General features: G+C 41.5%; 1 protein-coding gene across 1 annotated transcript in view; it reads right to left on the reverse strand.

Annotated features, from left to right (window-relative positions):
• Positions 1-19,202, reverse strand: part of LOC139373262 (low-density lipoprotein receptor-related protein 1B-like) — a 201,461-nt gene that overhangs the window by 78,935 nt on the left and 103,324 nt on the right. The window contains exons 27-41 of the mRNA XM_071113574.1: positions 17,372-17,503; positions 16,751-16,978; positions 16,311-16,485; positions 16,045-16,139; positions 15,674-15,823; positions 13,558-13,698; positions 12,121-12,246; positions 11,735-11,866; positions 11,423-11,557; positions 9,419-9,548; positions 6,313-6,439; positions 5,348-5,508; positions 4,784-4,911; positions 4,167-4,271; positions 3,671-3,940 (exon numbers count right to left, since the gene is read on the reverse strand). Of these exons, the coding sequence (XP_070969675.1) occupies positions 3,671-3,940; positions 4,167-4,271; positions 4,784-4,911; positions 5,348-5,508; positions 6,313-6,439; positions 9,419-9,548; positions 11,423-11,557; positions 11,735-11,866; positions 12,121-12,246; positions 13,558-13,698; positions 15,674-15,823; positions 16,045-16,139; positions 16,311-16,485; positions 16,751-16,978; positions 17,372-17,503 (2,235 nt within the window). The remainder of the gene's footprint in view (positions 1-3,670; positions 3,941-4,166; positions 4,272-4,783; positions 4,912-5,347; positions 5,509-6,312; positions 6,440-9,418; positions 9,549-11,422; positions 11,558-11,734; positions 11,867-12,120; positions 12,247-13,557; positions 13,699-15,673; positions 15,824-16,044; positions 16,140-16,310; positions 16,486-16,750; positions 16,979-17,371; positions 17,504-19,202) is intronic.

The raw sequence follows: 19,202 nt of genomic DNA on the forward strand, positions 1-19,202 counted from the left end.
TATAGGGAAAATTTGAGTATCATCTAGTAGAATAAACCTATCGCTGTTACATTGACCTGAATGGAATATGAATGACAGTCATCCAATATGCTGTAATAGAAATAAAGCCATGCTCATGAAAATAAAATCGTCCTCCCTTATCTTAAACCGCCACTGATGTCTATATAGGATGAGAGTAAAGGCGTCCTCGTGCTTCCCATCTGAAAGAGTTCGTAACAGTTTGAGCATATATTATGATGACATTTTGTGACGATTTTGTTTGTTTTGGTCTTCGGCAAGTTTTTTTGGGGCTGTTCGTTCACATTTTTTCTCTCGAGGCAAGCTGTCGGTAGCTGAAATCTACGCCCCTTCGTCGGTGATTGGTCAACAGTGGGGATTCTTCAATGAAGTGGTTGTTGTCATTCAACAAGAGACGACTTGTTTTCATGAAAACATTTTCATTGAGTAATACTGCAAAATTGCGTGACTAACATCTCCTCTGAAGAAAAGTCAAAATTAATGACATATTTTTTTTTTGTTATCTTAGATTAATTCTGACTATGGCGTCTCAATATGGACAAACATTACAATTACTGTTTTTTTCTCATTTTTAAAATGAAGGTCTTTTAACGGAGTATGTGAGCACACTCGTTCGGTTCGCCTATAGGCACCAGCCAAACTGAATCATACGGAAGTTTTAAGTCCCCACCATATGAGTCATGTTTTCAACGTAGCACAACATAGAATGCCACCTTTCCAACAAGTAAGTTCGTCAAATTTCTGCCCTGCTACAGCTGCACCCTGTCAACTGTAAGTGATGTTATTGTAAAGTGGAAACGTCTAGGAGCAACAACGGCTCAGCCGCAAAGTGGTAGGCCACACAAGCTCACAGAACGGGACCGGCAAGTGCTGAAGCGCATAGAGTATAAAAATGGTCTGTCCTCGGTTGCAACACTCACTACCAAGTTCCAAACTGCCACTGGAAGAAAAGTCAGCACAATAACTGTTCGTCGGGAGATTCATGGAAGTGGTTTCCATGGCAGAGCAACCGCATACAACTCTAACATCACCATGCACAATGCCATGCGTCGGCTGGAGTGGTGTAAAGCTCGCCACAATTGGTCTCTGGAGCAGTGGAAACGCATTCTCTGGAGTGATAAATCACATGCCCCATCTGGCAGTCTGATGGATAATTCTGGTTTTGGCGGATGCCAGGAGAACGCTACCTGCCCCGAATGCCAACTGTAAGGTTTGGTGGAGGAGGAATAATGGTCTGGGGCTGTTTTTCATGGTTCGGGCTAGTCCCCTTAGTTCTAGTGAAGGGAAATCTTAATGCTACAGCATGCAATTACATTTTACATGATTCTGTGCTTCCAACTTTGTGGTAACAGTTTGGGGAAGGGCCCTGACCTCATCTTCGAAAACCTTTGGGATGAATTGGAACGCCAACTGCGAGCCAGCACTAATCTCCCAACATCAGTGCCTGACCTCTCTAATGCTCTTGTGGCTAAATGGAAGCAAGTCCCCGCATCAATGTTCCAATATCTAGTGAAAAGCCTTCCCAGAAGAGTTGAGGCTATTATAGCAGAAAAGGAGGGGACCAACTCCATATTAATGCTCATGATTTTGGAATGAGATTTTCAACAAGGGTGTCCACATACTTATGGTAATGTAGTGTATTTAATCACAGTATTTATCGGTTTATCGGTCTGGGCTCAAAAATGTTATAGAATAATAAGACAATTTTCCTGTTGTTTTAGTTGCTGTCTATTAATATAATTTTTTCCTCTATTTCTTATGTTTGTATGTAACCGGTGTGAAATGGCTAGCTAGTTAGTGGTGGTGCGCGCTATTGGCGTTTCAATCGGTGACTTCACTAGCTCTGAGACCTTGAAGTAGTTGTTCCCCTTGCTCTGTAAGGACCATGGCTTTTGTGGCGCGATGGGTAACGATGCTTTGAGGGTGACTGTTGTCTGTGTGCAGAGGGTCCCTGGCTTGAACCCAGGTAGGGGCGAGGAGAAGGACGGAAGCTATACTGCTACATTGATGCTGTTGACCCGGATCACTGGTAGCTGCGGAAAAGGGGGGTGAGTTCAACCGATGTGAAATGACTAGCTAGTTAGCGGTGGTGCGCGCTAATAGCGTTTCAATTGGTGACGTCACTCGCTCTGAGACCTTGAAGTAGTTGTTCCCCTTGCTCTGCAAGGGCTGTGGCTTTTGTGGAGCAATGGGTAACGATGCTTCAAGGGTGGCTGTCATCGATGTGTGCAGAGGGTCCCTGGTTCGAGCCCAGGTTGGGGCAAGGAGAGGGATGGAAGCTATACTGTTTCATGTACATCAGAAAGAAACAGGAATTAAATACATATATTGTGATGATTGTTGGACAGAATTTGAATTAGAATGCCGAAAAAAAAGTGAGAGGAAATGCCAGTAGTAGTCAGCTGTCCCTGACAGTGTGAAAAGACCAGGTAATATGTTATGGTGGAACTGATTTAACGTGTTTGAAGGTTTTGCGGAGTGATTTACAGTGTGGACAGAAGGGGTCATCACATCACTTCCTGTTTGCCATCCATCACCTATTACAGTTGGCTGCAAACGAAGATGGATTAACCCCCCTGTATGAGAGGAAATGCCAATACCAACTACCAGCCACGCTCCTCACCTGCTCACAGCAAGTCTCAGGTCAACCCTTTTATACACCTACACCAAATCCTGGTCTTCTCTAGCACAGTTGGTAGAGCACGGCCCTTGCAACACCAGGATAGTGGGTTCAATTCCCTGGACTACCCAAATGTATGCATGTATGACTCTAAGTCTTTGGATAAAAGTGTCTGCTAAATGGCTTATACAATATTAATACACCTACAGCTTCTCTATATAGCATTCCTTTCATCATATACAACTCCCGTAGAACTAGATAACATTTACTGTATCACTTCTAAAATCATTGCAACTGACATCTCATCTTGCTGTACAATGCAGTCTTTGATAGTTTTGCCACTTCTGTCAGCAACCAAATGAAAGCAATAGAAGTGGCAAAATATCAGAGTTTCTGTCAGAGACGTACAAAAGAGGCTTGAGTCGGTCTCTAAATGTTGACATCAGTTGTACATGAAAGGCAGTCAGATTATGTGGGATCCCTCTGGTTTCACACTCCAAGTAACAGTTTGAGCTCTTGTCAATGGAGAGTTGAAGACCTTTGAAATTGGGGGGAAAGAAATGTTCACTACTTGAAACAGCAGCTTTACTTGCTCATCAGTCTTCTCTCTCATCTTTCTAAAGGCAGGGAGGAAGCTATGGCGCCAAAATAAAATAATGAACGCATCCAATGTGAAAGGAGGTGAAAAGTGAATGCAAGTACATTCTACAAGGGGTTTCCACTTCCCCGTTACTCTTTGCTACAGATGTAGGATCTTAATCACTCTTTTGTTGCTCAGAATTTTCCTGCACTGCAGTGTATTTGAGGTTTAAAAAGGCTTCTACAGTTTGTCATTTCCACTTTGAAATGTCAGACTTGATTTGCCCTCAGAAAAAATGTCCTGTTGTTAGCAGGATTATTTTCCTCCTGTAGCAAACTGGCTCATATTAAGATCCTACATCTGTAGATTAACCAACTGTTTTCAGCTTTTCAAACTGTTAGTAATTCATTTAGTAATGGATAAATGAGCAGACAAACAAATACCACACTTACTCTCAACGATCACTCTCCGTCCAGTCCAGTCGTCATTGACAACCTGTATATTCCCAAAGTGAACGTCACTATAGAAAATCCGGTTGGTGCCTCCAGAGTTCTGTTGTCGGTGATGAAAGGCCAGCGCTATCACATTCTTGAAGTAGGCAGGGTTCTCATAGGGCCTGATGGGAGAGTTGAGGTCGCTGTCGTCTGATAGGTGGATGCTCCTCAGGATCGACCTCTCAGAGTAGAGAAGGTAGCCATCGTACTGGTGACAGCTGAGACCGTCTAATCAAATGACAATGATTATGTAATTGAACCCTTGAAACTGTGATTATTTGAAATAAACATTTGATGTGAAAAAAATAAAAAAATAGAATAACATTTTTAAGTGCATTTAAAATCGCTACACACTTAACATTAAAACAACTATAAATTACAGAATACAAATCAAACAAGAGGCTATAAAAGAGATTAATAAAGGAACATAAAAACACAACAGATCACTGATGACCTTTAGCTAGGTAGCCGTGAGCACAGGAACATGTCCTCCTCCCACTGCCCAGGTGGAAACACAGCTGATGGCAGCCTCCGTTGTTCTGGCCACACGGGTTGGTTCCTGTAAGAAAGTCAACAGCAGGGTCAAAAGTCAACACAGGGTCATAAGGAATAAGATTCCATTATGAAGTTGCAGTGATATTGCAGTATCAATGTTAGTCAATATGCAGATATTAGGTTTCTGGATTGCAAGAGGTTGCAAAACCTTCACGTTAAAGGGGAAATCAGCAGTTGCTGCATCCATTTTAGGACTTATTAATTAATTATTTGTACCTTGATTCTTGAAAACTTCTAAATAAATACAGCTTAGTTTAACAGAACCCCAAAATGTATGCTTTTTTTACTCCAATGTTTGTAAACAATATAAATGTAAACAAAACATGGTTAAGCTCTAATTTTGATATCATGGATATCCTTGCATACGTAGCTCTGTTTATGAATTTGTTACTGTTTCAACTGCTGATTGGCCCTTTAATCTCAGGTCGATTCTAGAACACTTAACAACCGCAGGTACTGACAGCCAGGTAAGAACATGAAATAATACAGATGTGATAATGAAGTTGAAACCTCAACCTTTCTCCCGTCCTCGGTTAAAGACTTTGACATCGTTCAGGTTGACCCCCAGGCCACTCCTCAGAGTCATGGCTCCCTCCATTGCATAACTCTTGACACCTCGGCGAATGGAGCCATTGGCATGAGTCCTACACACGCACACACACACACACACACACACACACACACACACACACACACAACAGGAAGAGGAGGGAGTTTGACACCAGGTAACAGAAAGTTTGACACGGGGATAATCAATGGCCCTTGACTAATTAAAACAGAAGAACTCATTAAATTACACTAGACAGAAGCTAAAATATGCTAGGCAGCTGGTCTGACAGAAGGTGACGGGACCTAGCTACCCTTGCGGATGACATTGAAGTAGGTACGCACAATTTAAATAGAGAGACGGTGTCTTTTCTCCTTTTTCTGCCTTTTTCTCTGTCAATTAGATTGTTATTTCAAGTGACCTTGTGGTGCAGGTGGTTAATTCAACAAGGGTAGAGCAGCTGGCGAAGGCTTCTTTGGAGCCTGTTTGGAGAGACTGTACTATACTGTAACATTTACGGAGGAATAAATTACCTGTCAGCCCAGTATATGTAAGGCCCATAGACGGCCATTGAAAAGAGATCCGCTGCGTTGCTGGCTGAGGATGACAGTACTACCTCCCGGTCCTCTCCGCTCTCAAGGCTGATCCGTTCTATCTTGTCGGCGCGGGCGTCGCACCAATATAATTTATTTTCCTAGAGTACAGTGTTGAGAAAATAAACTTCAGGTATATGATGGTGGGAAGAGTATCATTATAAAAAGATAACACAAAGCAGAGTGTAATGCCACTTCAGCCAAGAGGATCAGAGGGAGGCTAAAGTGCTGTGTGTACACTCTGGGGGACAAAAACACCTGGTCCTCCTGTTTGACTCAGTGGGTAAGAGTGTGGAGCCAGCAACATCAACATCATGGATTCGATTCCCGCTCGGATCACAAATACTACAATACCTGCTGCACCCACTGATTGCCAATAACTCTGACGGCAATCTTTTTTTAGATGTTTTATTTACTTGTTCAACAAAATCTATTTCTCTGAGCATTTGTTTTACTTTTAAATAATATAATCTTTTTTTGCATATAATATAGCTCGATATTTGTATTATTTATTTTCTACAGTCTTTTTTGCTCATCTTTATCAAGGGTGCCAATAACTTTGGAGATATACCGTATATAAGATGTTTGGGATAAAAGCATCTGCTAAATGGCATTAATTAATATATTATATAAACTGGGTGGTTCGAGCCCTGAATGCTGATTGGCTGACAGGTATATCAGACCGTATGACAAAAAAAATACTGTTTACTGTTCTAATTACATTGGTAGGCAGTTTATAATAGCAATACGACACCCCGGAAGCTTGTGATATATGGCCAATATACAGTACCATGATTAAGGGCTGTATCCAGGTACTCTGCATTGTGTCGTGCATAAGAACAGCCCTTAGCCATGGTTTATTGGCCATATACAACACCTCCTCAGGCCTTATTGCTTAAATATACCTCATAGTCTATGGAGATCCCATTGGGCCATGCTATTCCAGAGTTGACCAGAATTACTTGGTCTGATCCGTCCAGCCGGGCCCGACAGATGCAGGGGCTTTGGCCCCATTCTGTCCAGAACAGAAACCTGGCCAAGAGGACAACAGAAGGGTAAGAAGAGTCCACAGCCACCACCACCCCCAAACAATGCTCATACTTTACAGTCACCTCATACTTTGACAGGAAATGCTTTGGGTTGATCTAATGAGTATTGTTCATAATCGGTAGACCATTTTTTTTTGGGGGGGGGGGGGGGGTCTAGTGGCGATAAAGATCTATTTTTCAAGATAGACCTGGACCAAGTCAGCAGCATCAACACAGCAGTATTAGACAAACAGTCACATGACGAAAATGACATCAATACAATAAGCAGCACGTCAGTAACAAACATGTACACGGCACAAGCCAGAAAAACAGAGCGCAATTACGTTAAGCGTCAGAGCTTGCAAAAAAATCGCAAGGCCATAACAGTATCAATACATAACTCCAGGAGGCTGAACTCCTTGGATGGACAGGGGAGTAGACATGTTCAACTCCCTTTCAGAATACTAATATTGAGGCAAGCAGTTGATCGACGTTCCAACGGTTATGGCTCACTAACTGTGAACGCACCAATTATAAATCATTAAAAAAAGAACATGACAGTATGCTCTGGTTCCAAATCCCCTCACACAAAATGGAATATCCATAGGGGGCCAGTTGTTGACATATTTCTATATTGGCTTTAATTTAAGCAATCAGCGTGATTGCCACATAAAGATCTCTCTCACTTCATGAGACCTCAGGGTAATGCATGCATACAATGTTATGAATTATAGGGGTTAGAGGGAGACAACATTAATTAGCCCGGCGCAGGTGAGGCACAAGCTGTGACAGTAGACACACACAGTGCCAGTAGACTCATCTCTATTCTCCTCAGCTGCTTATCCTGGTTCATTAGCATCTCTCATCAGGGGAGGAATCAATAGGAAAATGCCCTGCAGTCTAAGCTGATGTGCGGAAATGGACCCGTCCTTTCTTTTCCTGTTATTAATGATTGAGAAGCTGAACATGTGAGACAGTGTAGTCAGTTATTAATGCAGAGAGTGGGGAAATACTGTATTTATACTTTATGGTTTGCTTTGGATGAAGGGCGGAGAGTTTAGATTTTATTGGCTGGTAATTGTTTGATGTCGTCTGTACATTTTGTTGTGTTACAGCCTGAATTTAAAATGGATTACATTTATATTTTGTGTGACTGATCGACACAACAATACCCCATAATGTCAAAGTAGAGTATTTTGTTGTTGAAATGTTTTGAAATGATTGAAAAATGTAAAGCGGAAATATCTTAAGTCAATAAGAATTCAATCCCTTTGTTATGGCAAGCCTAAATAAGTCCACGAGTAAAAAATGTGCTTAACAAATCAAATAAAAAGTTGCATGCCGGAGAGGAAGGAAACTGCTCAGCGATTTCACCACAAGGCCAATGGTGATTTTCAAACAGTTACAGAGTTTGTGATATGAGACAACTGAGGATAGATCAACAACATTGTACAGTCGAAATGCTTGTAACTATACTTCAGTATTCCATAGTAACATTTGACAAAAATATCTAAAGACACTGAAGCAGCAAACTTTATGGAAATTAATATTTGTGTCATTCTCAAAACCTTTGGCCACGACTGTATATTAGTGTTTTATCATTCATGATTTTTATAAACGTTCAAAGTAGTTTTTTCTTCCACTTTGACATTAGTATTTTGTGTAGATTGTTAACCAAAAATTACAATTAAATCAATGTAATCCCACTTTGTAAGATATCAAAAATGTAGTTTAAGAATTCCCTACCCTGCAAAAGAAAAACACTGAAACGCCATCTCTTAAAACCTGCGAATACTGGAGAAATCTCAAAATAAATCAATAATGGAGAATGGTCAGATAACAGCATAGTTGAATCTCTGCATGGGATGTACATTTCAGAAAAACAGGGGAGGTGAAGACATAATCAATAGGTGAGAAAGACTGATGATGGGGAGAAAATAAGATCATCTCTAGTACAAGGATTTCTTAGGGGCCAGGCATCCACTGTGTTCATGTCATCTAAAAAGGTCTTAATATAATTTGAAGGTGCCCAGAGTGCCAAGATATTAGCACTGGTGATATTAATAGTAGGATCTAGAGTCAAGTGAAAATCTCCCCCAAGGATGGTCACTGAGTCTGGGAAGTCTAACAATTTAAGCTTTCAGGTCTTCATAAAAAGGATTTAAGAAAAGCATTTGGTGCGTAAATGGCGGACAAACATAATGTAGTGCCATTAATAGTAACAGAGGTATAACAATACTGTTCATCAATGTCTCCCCCACAGAGACCCCCACCTTCATATTAAGATTCCTCTTAATTACTTCGGTTTTGTTTGGGGCACAAGAGTAGGCTATTATCTTATCAAATATGTTCTGAAGTCTATTGATATCAGTGGCTTTCAAATGGCTTTACTGTAGGTAGCCATTGTAAGTACTCTAAACATGTTAAGTCTATCCATGAGTCAGCTTGAGATGTACATTTATCCAAGAGCCTGAGATTTGAAAACACTTTGCACAGAGTTGAGATAGAAATACTGTTTAGACAGACACATAAAATAAAAACATGACATAAAACCCCAAATTGATCGTACAGTCTACAATTGTGAATGCATATAAATTCCATAGCATTTAAAAATGTAATTAAAATAACCAACAACAAAAGACTTAATTGAAAAGGCCAGTATGCCATCGGACAGAAAAGTTTACTCCCGAGAGAGCCAGGGCCAGTAGCCCTGAGTTGGCAGTCCCCTGGATGCTGACACAATGTGGGAAAAAAATCAAGGGGTGTAAATACTTTCTAAAGGCACTGTAATTATATAATTCTACTATATAATCTTGCAAAGATCGTTTTACGACGTTCATTATTACTGGCTCTCAAAATAAATTAGAACATTGGTTATTTGGTGGCCATTTCTGGGGGAATACATTATGTAGCTAGGATGTGTTCATTACATACAAAGCGGGTGGACTTTAAAGTGTTGACTGAAATGAAAGACTGTACACACCCTTTCACCGGGTGCACAGCAATGGCTTTGGGCTGGTCAAGTCCTTCAGCTATCACCACGGCTCGGTTCAAGCCACTGAGTCGAGCAACCTCGATGATGTTGAAGCCATGGTCCGTCCAATAGATATTACCTAGTAAACAACCCAAATGTGACTTTGTACAGTGTTCAACCATTGCATTACAAGTCAGTCAATTCATTACATTTTATGTATGTCTTACTTGAGAAGTATGTCCTTTGGCTCTTGTCTCTCTGTATGTCCTACAGTTGCAGTCGAATATATTGGCACCCTTGCGCTTTACAATGGAGCAGAATGCTCTGTTGTCTTTTTTTGTGGTTGAACTGCTATTTTTTACTGTGTATCCTCCTGCAACTTACCACAGGTAAGATGTTAACACTGTAAACGAGACTCAGCTGCCTCCAAACAAATTCATTTTAATTCTGAATAATTGAAAAATATTATTTTGATATTTTTTTCTTAGTCCTGTGCGGTTGTAAATCAAACAAATACGTGTGGAAAATGTAAAAAATAAATAAATGTTAAACTTATTTCAGAAGAAATAGTGAATTGTGTAAGGGTGCCAATATACAGTGCCTTCGGAAAGTATTCAGATCCCTTGACTTTTTCCACATTTTGTTATGTTACAGATTTATTCTAAAATGGTCTAAATAAAAAAAATCCTGAGTAATCTACACACAATACCCTATAGTGACAAAGCGAAAACAGGTTTTTAGACATTTTTGCTAATTCAAAAAAATGTATAACAATAACTTATTTATGTAAGTATTCAGACCCTTTGCTATGAGACTCAACATTGAGCTCAGGTGCATCCTGTTCCTATTGTTCATCCTTGAGATGCTTCTGAAGCATTGAAGGTCCCCAAGGACACAGTGGCCTCCATCATTCTTAATGGAAGAAGTTTGGAACCCCCAAGACTCTTCCTAGAGCTGGCCGCCCTACCAAACTGAGCAATCGGGGGAGAAGGGCCTTGGTCAGGGAGGTGACCAAGAACCCGATGGTTACTCTGAGAAGGGCCTTGGTCAGGGAGGTGACCAAGAACCCGATGGTTACTCTGACAGAGCCCTAGAGTTCCTCTGTGGAGATGAGAGAACCTTCCAGGACAACCATCTCTGTAGCACTACACCACTCAGACCTTTATGTTAGAGTGACCAGATGGAAGCCACTCCTCAGTAAAAGGCACATGGCAGCCCACTTGGAGTTTGCCAACAGGCACCTAAGAACTCTTAGATCATGAGAAACAAGATCTGGTCTGATGAAACCATGATTTAACTATTTTCCTTAATGCCAAGTGCCATGTCTGGAGGAAACCTGGCACCATCCCTACGGTGAAGCATGGTGGTGGCAGCATCATGTGGGGATGTTTTTCAGCGGCAGGGACTAGGAGACTCGTCAGGATCGAGGCAAAGATGAACAGAGCAAAGCACACAGCCAAGCACACAGCCAAGACAACACAGGAATGGCTTCAGGACAAGTCTCTGAATATCCTTGAGTAGCCCAGCCAGAGCCCGGTCTTGAACCTGATCGAACATCTCTGGAGAGACATGAAAATAGCTGTACTGCAATGCTCCCCATCCAACCTGACAGAGCTTGAGAAGATATGCAGAGAATAATGGGAGAAACTCCACAAATACAGGTGTGCCAGGCCTGTAGCGTCATACCCAAAACTCCAAGCTGTAATCACTGCCAAATGTGGTTCAACAAAGTACTGAGTAAAGGATCTGAATATTGTGATGTGATATTTCAGTTGTTTATTTTTAATAAGTTAGCAAAAATGTCTAAAATCTGTTTTGGCTTTGTCATTATAGAATATTGTGTGTAGATTGATGTGGAAAAAGCTATAAATTAACAAAAATGTGGAAAAAGTCAAGGGGTCTGAATACTTTCCGAAGGCACTGTTTTTGACCACAACTACTTGTATGTCCTCCTTTGCACTTGACATTGTATTCTCTTCAGTAAAGGTTACCTTTGAGAGCTCGGCTACTTACCTCCAATCCAGTCCACTGCAATCCCCTCCACACGGCCGATACCACTAGTGACAATGTCCTCTCTCCACGTCTGATCTCGCTTGACTCTGGATATTCTGTTCAAGCCCACGTCTGTCCAATATAACGTGTCATTTCCTATTAGGGAAATCAATTAATTGAAAAGGATTAATGTTCTTCTCTTCATTTGTTTTTTTTTCTAAATATAATTTTAAAAAAATAATAATGAAAAAATAAAAATAGAATGATTAATTTGCAAACCGAAGCAGGAAGAATAGTCCAAATAATCACAGAAAACAATGCCAATACACTCACCAGCATGGAAGTCAATCCCCACAGCCATCATTGAGCCGGTCACCGGCATCAAGGCTTCACTGTTATCGCTCAAGTCCAGGGATATCCCCCTGATGCCCTCATGAAATGAGTACATCAGGAAAGACCCTATGCCTTCAAGTTCAAACACAAAGCCAAAACCAATCAACTATATGGCATCTACTGTGCATGTAAAATGTAATTATAACCTTCATATCACATCAGGAAAGACCCTAGTCATTCAAACACAAAAAAGCAACACTCATGGACAACGCCATATTTCAATGTCACTATGGGATCTGCAGTACATGTCAAATCAGATTCACATCATGGTTTTCATATGTTGTGTTCCCTGTTCAATGTACTCCCATGAGAAGCCGGTACAGTACCTTCACATGACATGCGGTCAGAGTGGAGGTTGTAGCCCATGGCACAGGAACAGCTCCTTGTGCTCTCTGATGTTGGGAAGCAGAGCTGAGAGCAGCCACCATTGTTGTCTTGACAGAGATTCCTCCCTGCACAGCAGTGGAACATGGTTAGGTTACATTGTACGTTACACTGTAAACAAACAGTGTACATTAGACATCACACTGTAAATTTAACACTTAAGCATGGCCATTGCCTGTGTATTCATTCAGGAAGCAACGCAGTAATGACACAGCAGGACAACATGCTTATTATTTAACTGAGCATTTCGGTGGGAAAAAGCAGAGTTAGACCGAGTACATCTGCATTGCATTGCCTTCCAATTATTTTGAGAGAGAGAGAGAGAATGAGAGAGAGTGAGTGAGAGTGTGTGAGAGAGAGAGAGAGAGAGAGAGTGTGTGAGTGAGTGAGTGAGTGAGAGAGAGAGAGAGAGAGAAGGATGAGAGTGAGAGAGAGAGAGAGGATGAGAGTGAGTGAGTGAGAGAGAGGATGAGAGTGAGTGAGTGAGAGAGGATGAGAGTGAGTGAGTGAGAGAGGAGATGAGAGTGAGTGAGTGAGAGAGGAGATGAGAGTGAGTGAGTGGATGAGAGTGAGTGAGTGAGTGAGTGAGTGAGTGAGTGAGTGAGTGAGAGAGAGAATGAGAGTGAGTGAGTGGATGAGAGTGAGTGAGTGAGTGAGAGAGAGAGAGAGAGAGAGAGAGAGTGAGTGAGTGAGCGAGAGAGAGAGAGGATGAGAGTGAGTGAGTGAGTGAGTGAGAGAGAGAGAGAGAGGATGAGAGTGAGTGAGTGAGTGAGTGAGAGAGAGAGGATGAGAGTGAGAGAGATAGAAAGAGAGAGGGAGAGAGAGAGGATGAGAGTGAGAGAGAGAGAGAGAGGATGAGAGTGAGAGAGATAGAAAGAGAGAGGGAGAGAGAGAGGATGAGAGTGAGAGAGAGAGAGAGAGGATGAGAGTGAGAGAGATAGAAAGAGAGAGGGAGAGAGAAGACTAACGAGACATGACCATACTCCCATGTGGTCTGTGTCAAAAAAAGAGAAATGAAGTAGCTAATCGGTCAGAGGAATTGAGGAGGAAGTTGAAAGATTTACATTTAAGACACCTTAATTGCCATTTTTAAATACTGTCGGAGATCGAGAACAATCCTTCTATCAAAACTGCTACACGGAATCGCAATAAAGCAGTGTCTCAATGAAGAACCATTATTATTTGGCCGGTTGGATTAAAAAAAGGACAATTTCTTCTGAAACACACATAAACACAATAAAAAGCCACGCCGGTGCATTCTCAATAGAGGATCAAAGCACGTGGCAATTTCGAGTCAAAAGGTTACAGCAAAGCTTTAAAAGGAGGTAGGACATGATCTGAGTGAAAGCATTGAGTAGCAGTCATACTCCTTGCATTACCTGTCTGGCTGTCCTCGTCATACACCTTCATGTGAACAATCCCCGTGGTCTTGTTGCGTAAAACCACCATGTCCAGCCCGCCTCTCTTACTGACGGTCCCCAACTGGGCCAAGTTGTCATCGGCCCACCACAACTTGGCACCTGAAGACAGAAAAATCAACGATTGTCCATGACTAAATTGACAAGTCTACTGATAAATCAGAGCTATTAAAAAAAACATGAATACTACACGGTAGCAATAGTGGTTCTATGCCGTATCTGCGAGTAACCCTTGAATTAAAAGATAACGGCCCATTTGTTCTTGAATAGTAGGCTATAGCGCATGTTCACAAAAAATATCACTGGACCCAAATAACACATTGAATGATGGCTTTCCTAGGAACTGTAACATACAATTGCAACTGAATCGAATACATTATAGGAACTGTATAATACTGTATTATTCATAAGGTATGTATAGCTCTCACTGTACAGTATTCCCTTGCTGATGAATACAGTAGGCCGGGGCTCACTCCTGGGATGCTTGTAAACGAAGGCATACGGAGGGAGCTGTGCAAAGGAGGACTTTCAGGTTTCGTCCTCTGAGAATCGGGTGATACGAGACGGAGAGACAGGATCTTAAGTTCATTCCCCTACGCATAAATCTTAGGGGCACAGGTCCAGGGAGGAAACAGAGGAACTGGGCCACGTGACATATATATTTTTTCGTATAATATGAGCCCATGTACTATACTTGCACCCTTGACTGACAAAACACCGAGGTACAGTCAGCCCAGCACAAAGGGACATAGGACAGCGGCTCAGCAGTCAGAAAACCTCTGAAGCCAGGCCAATCCTGTGCCTGTAGACAGGGAACTTAACGTTCTCTTCTTCTTATTTTTTTTAACCTGTCTGCATACTTGAATGGGGTACAGTGCAGTGGGTTTGACAACAAACCATTCTTGGCTTTTGGCCTGCTGGACTACAGCTATCAACAAAGAACATCATCTCCTCGGAGAGCATGCAAAAAGAGGCCGTGTTAAAACCAAAGAGAAAAAAATACACGTCTTTCAGATAGGATTTCTGTAAACAACAGTCCCTCTACAGCTGCATTACATCAGAATCAAACAGTATTCCCAACAGAATTACTGCAGACCATACTGTAGATAGGTAGATAGGACTTTAATATCCCAGAGGCTATTACAATATCCCAAGCAGATAAGAGAGGTACTATAAACTAAGGAATCATAGCAAAACCAGAGCAAGAAGCCCATCAATAATGACGTATCTCCCCTGTCTCCCCTAACCCTACTCCCTGTAGGGTTACTCAAGGGGAATAACCACTAAAAGTAGGTTAATGCACATCTGATATTAAACAAATTAATACAACCATCTAATCAACATGAAAAATAATTATTCCATCCTGTTAATAGTATCATGATCGACTTTCTTGTAGAGCGTGGAGAGAAACTCCCCCTCAATGACCTGTACTATTAAAACGTAATAGATGTACAGTATTTACACAATCACCGTTATAGATATAAGTAAACCTGGAACCTGGATGGATCGAAAGCCCAGGTTGCCCATCACTATGTCAGAAAGTCTGGTTACTGTGTTCTATTTCTGTAGCGTGAGGCGGCTCTGTCGCCCATCACTGTAGAGGCTAAACAAGTCCCAGTGAAGCCAGAGAACGTTCCCTAATGTATTCTGTCGGGATGAAGCATTTTATCAGATGGGATGCAATTTTAAACGTGAATTGGAATCGTTTCAGAGACAGACATAAACAGAAATGGTGAATTGACAAATAATATAATGCAAGAAGACAGCAAAGGTTCATCACTGTCAAAACCCCTTTTAATCATGTACTCCAGAACAAAAACAACTCCAAATCAATGGACTAGTACTTAAAAACAAAATACAATTTGGGCAGCAAATGCTTTTATGAGCTGGAAGAGCACAACATAATTATATTTATATTATATTTCCAAGACAAAGAATATGCAGAAAGAGTCTCGGGGTAGTAGTGCTCATCCATAGAACCATGCTCCAAAAAGGAAAAAACTGATCCTAGATCAGCACATCTTACTCTGAGACACTTTATGAACACGGTCCCAAGCTCTAAACTCTCGCCACTCACCCATAACAGCTAGAGCCGTGGCTTTAACAAGCTCTTTCTTCAGGGTCTCCAGCACTTCCAGACCACTGCCGTCCAGACTACACCTGTTGACGGTGGCGTTGCCTGCACTGACCCAATACAGCTTGTCTGATGTGTAGTCTATCGACAGGCCTAGAAGAGACATCATTGATTACAGTTATGATTGACATCTCATGGGGGGTTGCTGTCCTACCAATCATCTCACTCAATATTGCAACATGGTTTGTTTACCAGATAGTAGTACTACTGTTGTCATGCAATATACAATGGCAGAAGATAACTGGCACTGGCTACTAAATGTGGGTGTTTTGTACGTAAGAACAAATATTCAGAATTGTACATGTGACATTTACCAACGGGCTCTCTCTGGTTCTGGTGAATGATCTTGCTATTGCTTCCATCCATGTTGGCCACGTTGATTGTGTTGCCGTCTGTCCAATACATTTTCCTGGGAGGTAAAAACTCCATAGGATAACAATATTTTCCATACAGAAGACCAACACAAAAGTGCATCATTTATCCTATCATGTAACGAGCATTCACTTGACTATATCTTGTTATACCTAATCAATATCAGATATTGAACTGTATAAAAGTACATACAAAAATGGAATCTTACCCTTTGGACGGATGTACGGTGAGACACTTGGGCTTCTCAATCCCGTGAAGCACAGAGGTTTTCAGGGACCCATCTAGCCTCGCCACGTTTATCTGCGACTCGTCGCTTTCTGAACTAATCCAATACAGGTTCCTGGAGAGCCAGTCCAGGGCCAGACCTCTTACATTAACAATACCTGCAAAAAAAAAATCAGATGCTGAAAGACGACATCAATGTGGCCGTGTTAATCTCTTCAACGGAATAATGTGCTGAGTTTATCGCTTGAACAACCTGACAAGTGGACTATGAAAGTTAGAACGGGTGGCTATGAAAGGGACATCAAATGGACGCAAAACACTGTAACCGTCTGATAAGACATTTACGACCAACGTTTCGTTTCGTTACAGGAGTGTCAGAAAACCGATACATTTCAAAACACAGAGGTGAACATCTTTCTCTACCTCCGGATATGATCGTCTCTATTGCGGTTCCGTTGATGGAGGACCGTTTGATGGTTTGTGTTTTGACGTCAGTCCAGTAGATTCGTTCCTCTGATGCATCGTAGTCCACCGCTGTGACATCGTCTATATCTGGGACCGTCAGGGCTGTGATCAGGTTCAGGTAAGGGTTGTCAATGTCCACGCCACGGATCTCTGTTCGCCTCACGTACAGAAGGAATCTCTTCAGTGCTGTTGAAGGACAAGAGAAAACTGGACATTGACATTGCTTTGCATAGCCTGCTTTCAAAGTTCAGAATCAAGCGGGTGTTATTGGTGGCCTTGCTATTCAACACTCAAACCACCTGAGGATGTCTCATTCAGGGTTATGAGTTTAAAATTGCATGCTCTTAACAATGTCATTGTAGTGTGAACATAATCACAGTCTGTGTCAGATACCTTTTTCACCTTCTCAAAACAGGGTTTTGAAATGACTCACTTTTGATGGACACGCACTATGATGTATGAATGTGGAGGATTGTATGAATGAATGAATGGCTGGATAGAAGGAGCGATGGATGGGCGGAGAGGCTGATGTAAGGAGAGACCAACTGACAAACGGCTGAAGGGGTGAGGTTCACTCACTGAAGCAGGAAAAGTTGTCTGCAGATATCTTCATGAGGTGAGGGCAGGCACAGGACGCGGTGCGGTTGTAGTTGATAAGGCACAGATGGGAGCAGGGTCCACGACCACCATTCGCCTCGCAGGGATTTGAGGCTATTGCCGAGAGAGGGAGAGAGGGAAAGTTGTTCAATAATCAATTAGTCTGGTTTATTTTAACCCTCCTGTTGTGTTCGTTTCACGTTAATGAATTCTGTATTCCCCGGACCACAACGACCGCCCCATTATAGCTGATTATAAATTCATAATAACACATATATTATCAACTAATGTTGTGTTAGATCTTTTATCAACTTAGGTTCTTAGGTTAGGTGAACATTACACGTTTTGAACTTGTATTTGCCATTTATAGACCTCATTGACCTAAGCTCATACAACTCGCTTTTAAATAAAGAAAAAAACATAATGTATGCATTATTTTGACTGTAACAAATACTCAGATTTATCACAGACTACTTTCTCCTCTAATGCATCTTCACTGTCCGTTTCCTGACCTCTCCTCCTCACCAGTACTATGATCAAAGACATGATCAAGAGCCTCACATACAGTATATCGTTTGGTCATTGTGCTGCCACAGAATGAATTGTGAGCAAGATCTCAAAAAAGCTTTATATACCAGAGCTGCGAAAAAAGTTCTATATATTATTGAAACAATGTTGCGATTGTTTGTGAGAATGCCAACAAGTGTGGTTCCCGTGGGGGAAGGATTCTATTGGGGAAAGGTTCCTGTGGGGGTTGCCATGGAAGCCAAGAAGGGGAGTGATGTGTGTGTGTGTGTGTGTGTGTTTACTCAAACACACATGCATTTGGGGGTCTGGGAGAGGAAGTGTGTCCATCTGATGAATGGGCATGTGCCTGAACTCAATTTTATAAACTAATTGTAGTCTCACCCATACATTTCTAATGACCGGGAATACCACAGGTGTACAAAGGTTACATAAAACACCCCAAATGTTATGAAAATATCAAAATGTATTGTGTGTATTCTGTGTGGACAAAGTCATGGAACCTAATGTCAATCAGATTAATTAAATGAACTACATTTTTCAGAGAACAAACGTGTAAATCGGTCCAAATTGACCGGAACACAGCAGGTGGGTTAATACAAGATTCTGATACTCCTGGAAGGAAACATATTTGATTTGTGAAAGGCAGAGAGAGTCCTGTAAGTGAACCCTACTGCCAAAAGTCCAGACAGAGAAAATGAAGCCAGATGAACCAATTCAAGGGTTGCATGTTTCGTCACAATATTGTTTTGAACGTTCATTTTTGGACTGAGCATTCTACTCAATGCATTGTCAATGACCGCTGATGAAGATTTCATCCAAAGTGCATTACATTGCCTTGGAAATACAATGACATTCAAAAGGAGACACATAATTAGTAGGAAACCTGTTGTTATCATTTTGAAGTAGCAAGATTGACTTTAGATGCAGTTTAATTTTAGCTAGCTAACATTAGCATTGCTAGCTATTTTTGACAAACTTTGCAAGCTAATGACAACATTGCCATCTGTCTAAATTCAATTTGATGACATGGAAACGCTGGCAAAGTTGTTTCCTACTAAATATTTGACTACTTTAGCAACGTCATCGTATTTCCAGGCACTATAGTGTAATTTAGACTAAACAGTAGTCAGCCCCTGTCCAGAATGACTGGGCTTATCACCATTTTAGGGCAACACTATGGTGCCGCCGATAGAGGGTGGCCTGAGAACATTCATAACAGTGGCATGACGCAACCAAGTGATGGAGGTACAACCTATGAATAGTGACAGTTGTTATGATGTTTTCT

The sequence above is a fragment of the Oncorhynchus clarkii genome, chromosome 18 (genome assembly GCF_045791955.1).
Source record: "Oncorhynchus clarkii lewisi isolate Uvic-CL-2024 chromosome 18, UVic_Ocla_1.0, whole genome shotgun sequence".
NCBI classification, from domain to species: domain Eukaryota; kingdom Metazoa; phylum Chordata; class Actinopteri; order Salmoniformes; family Salmonidae; genus Oncorhynchus; species Oncorhynchus clarkii.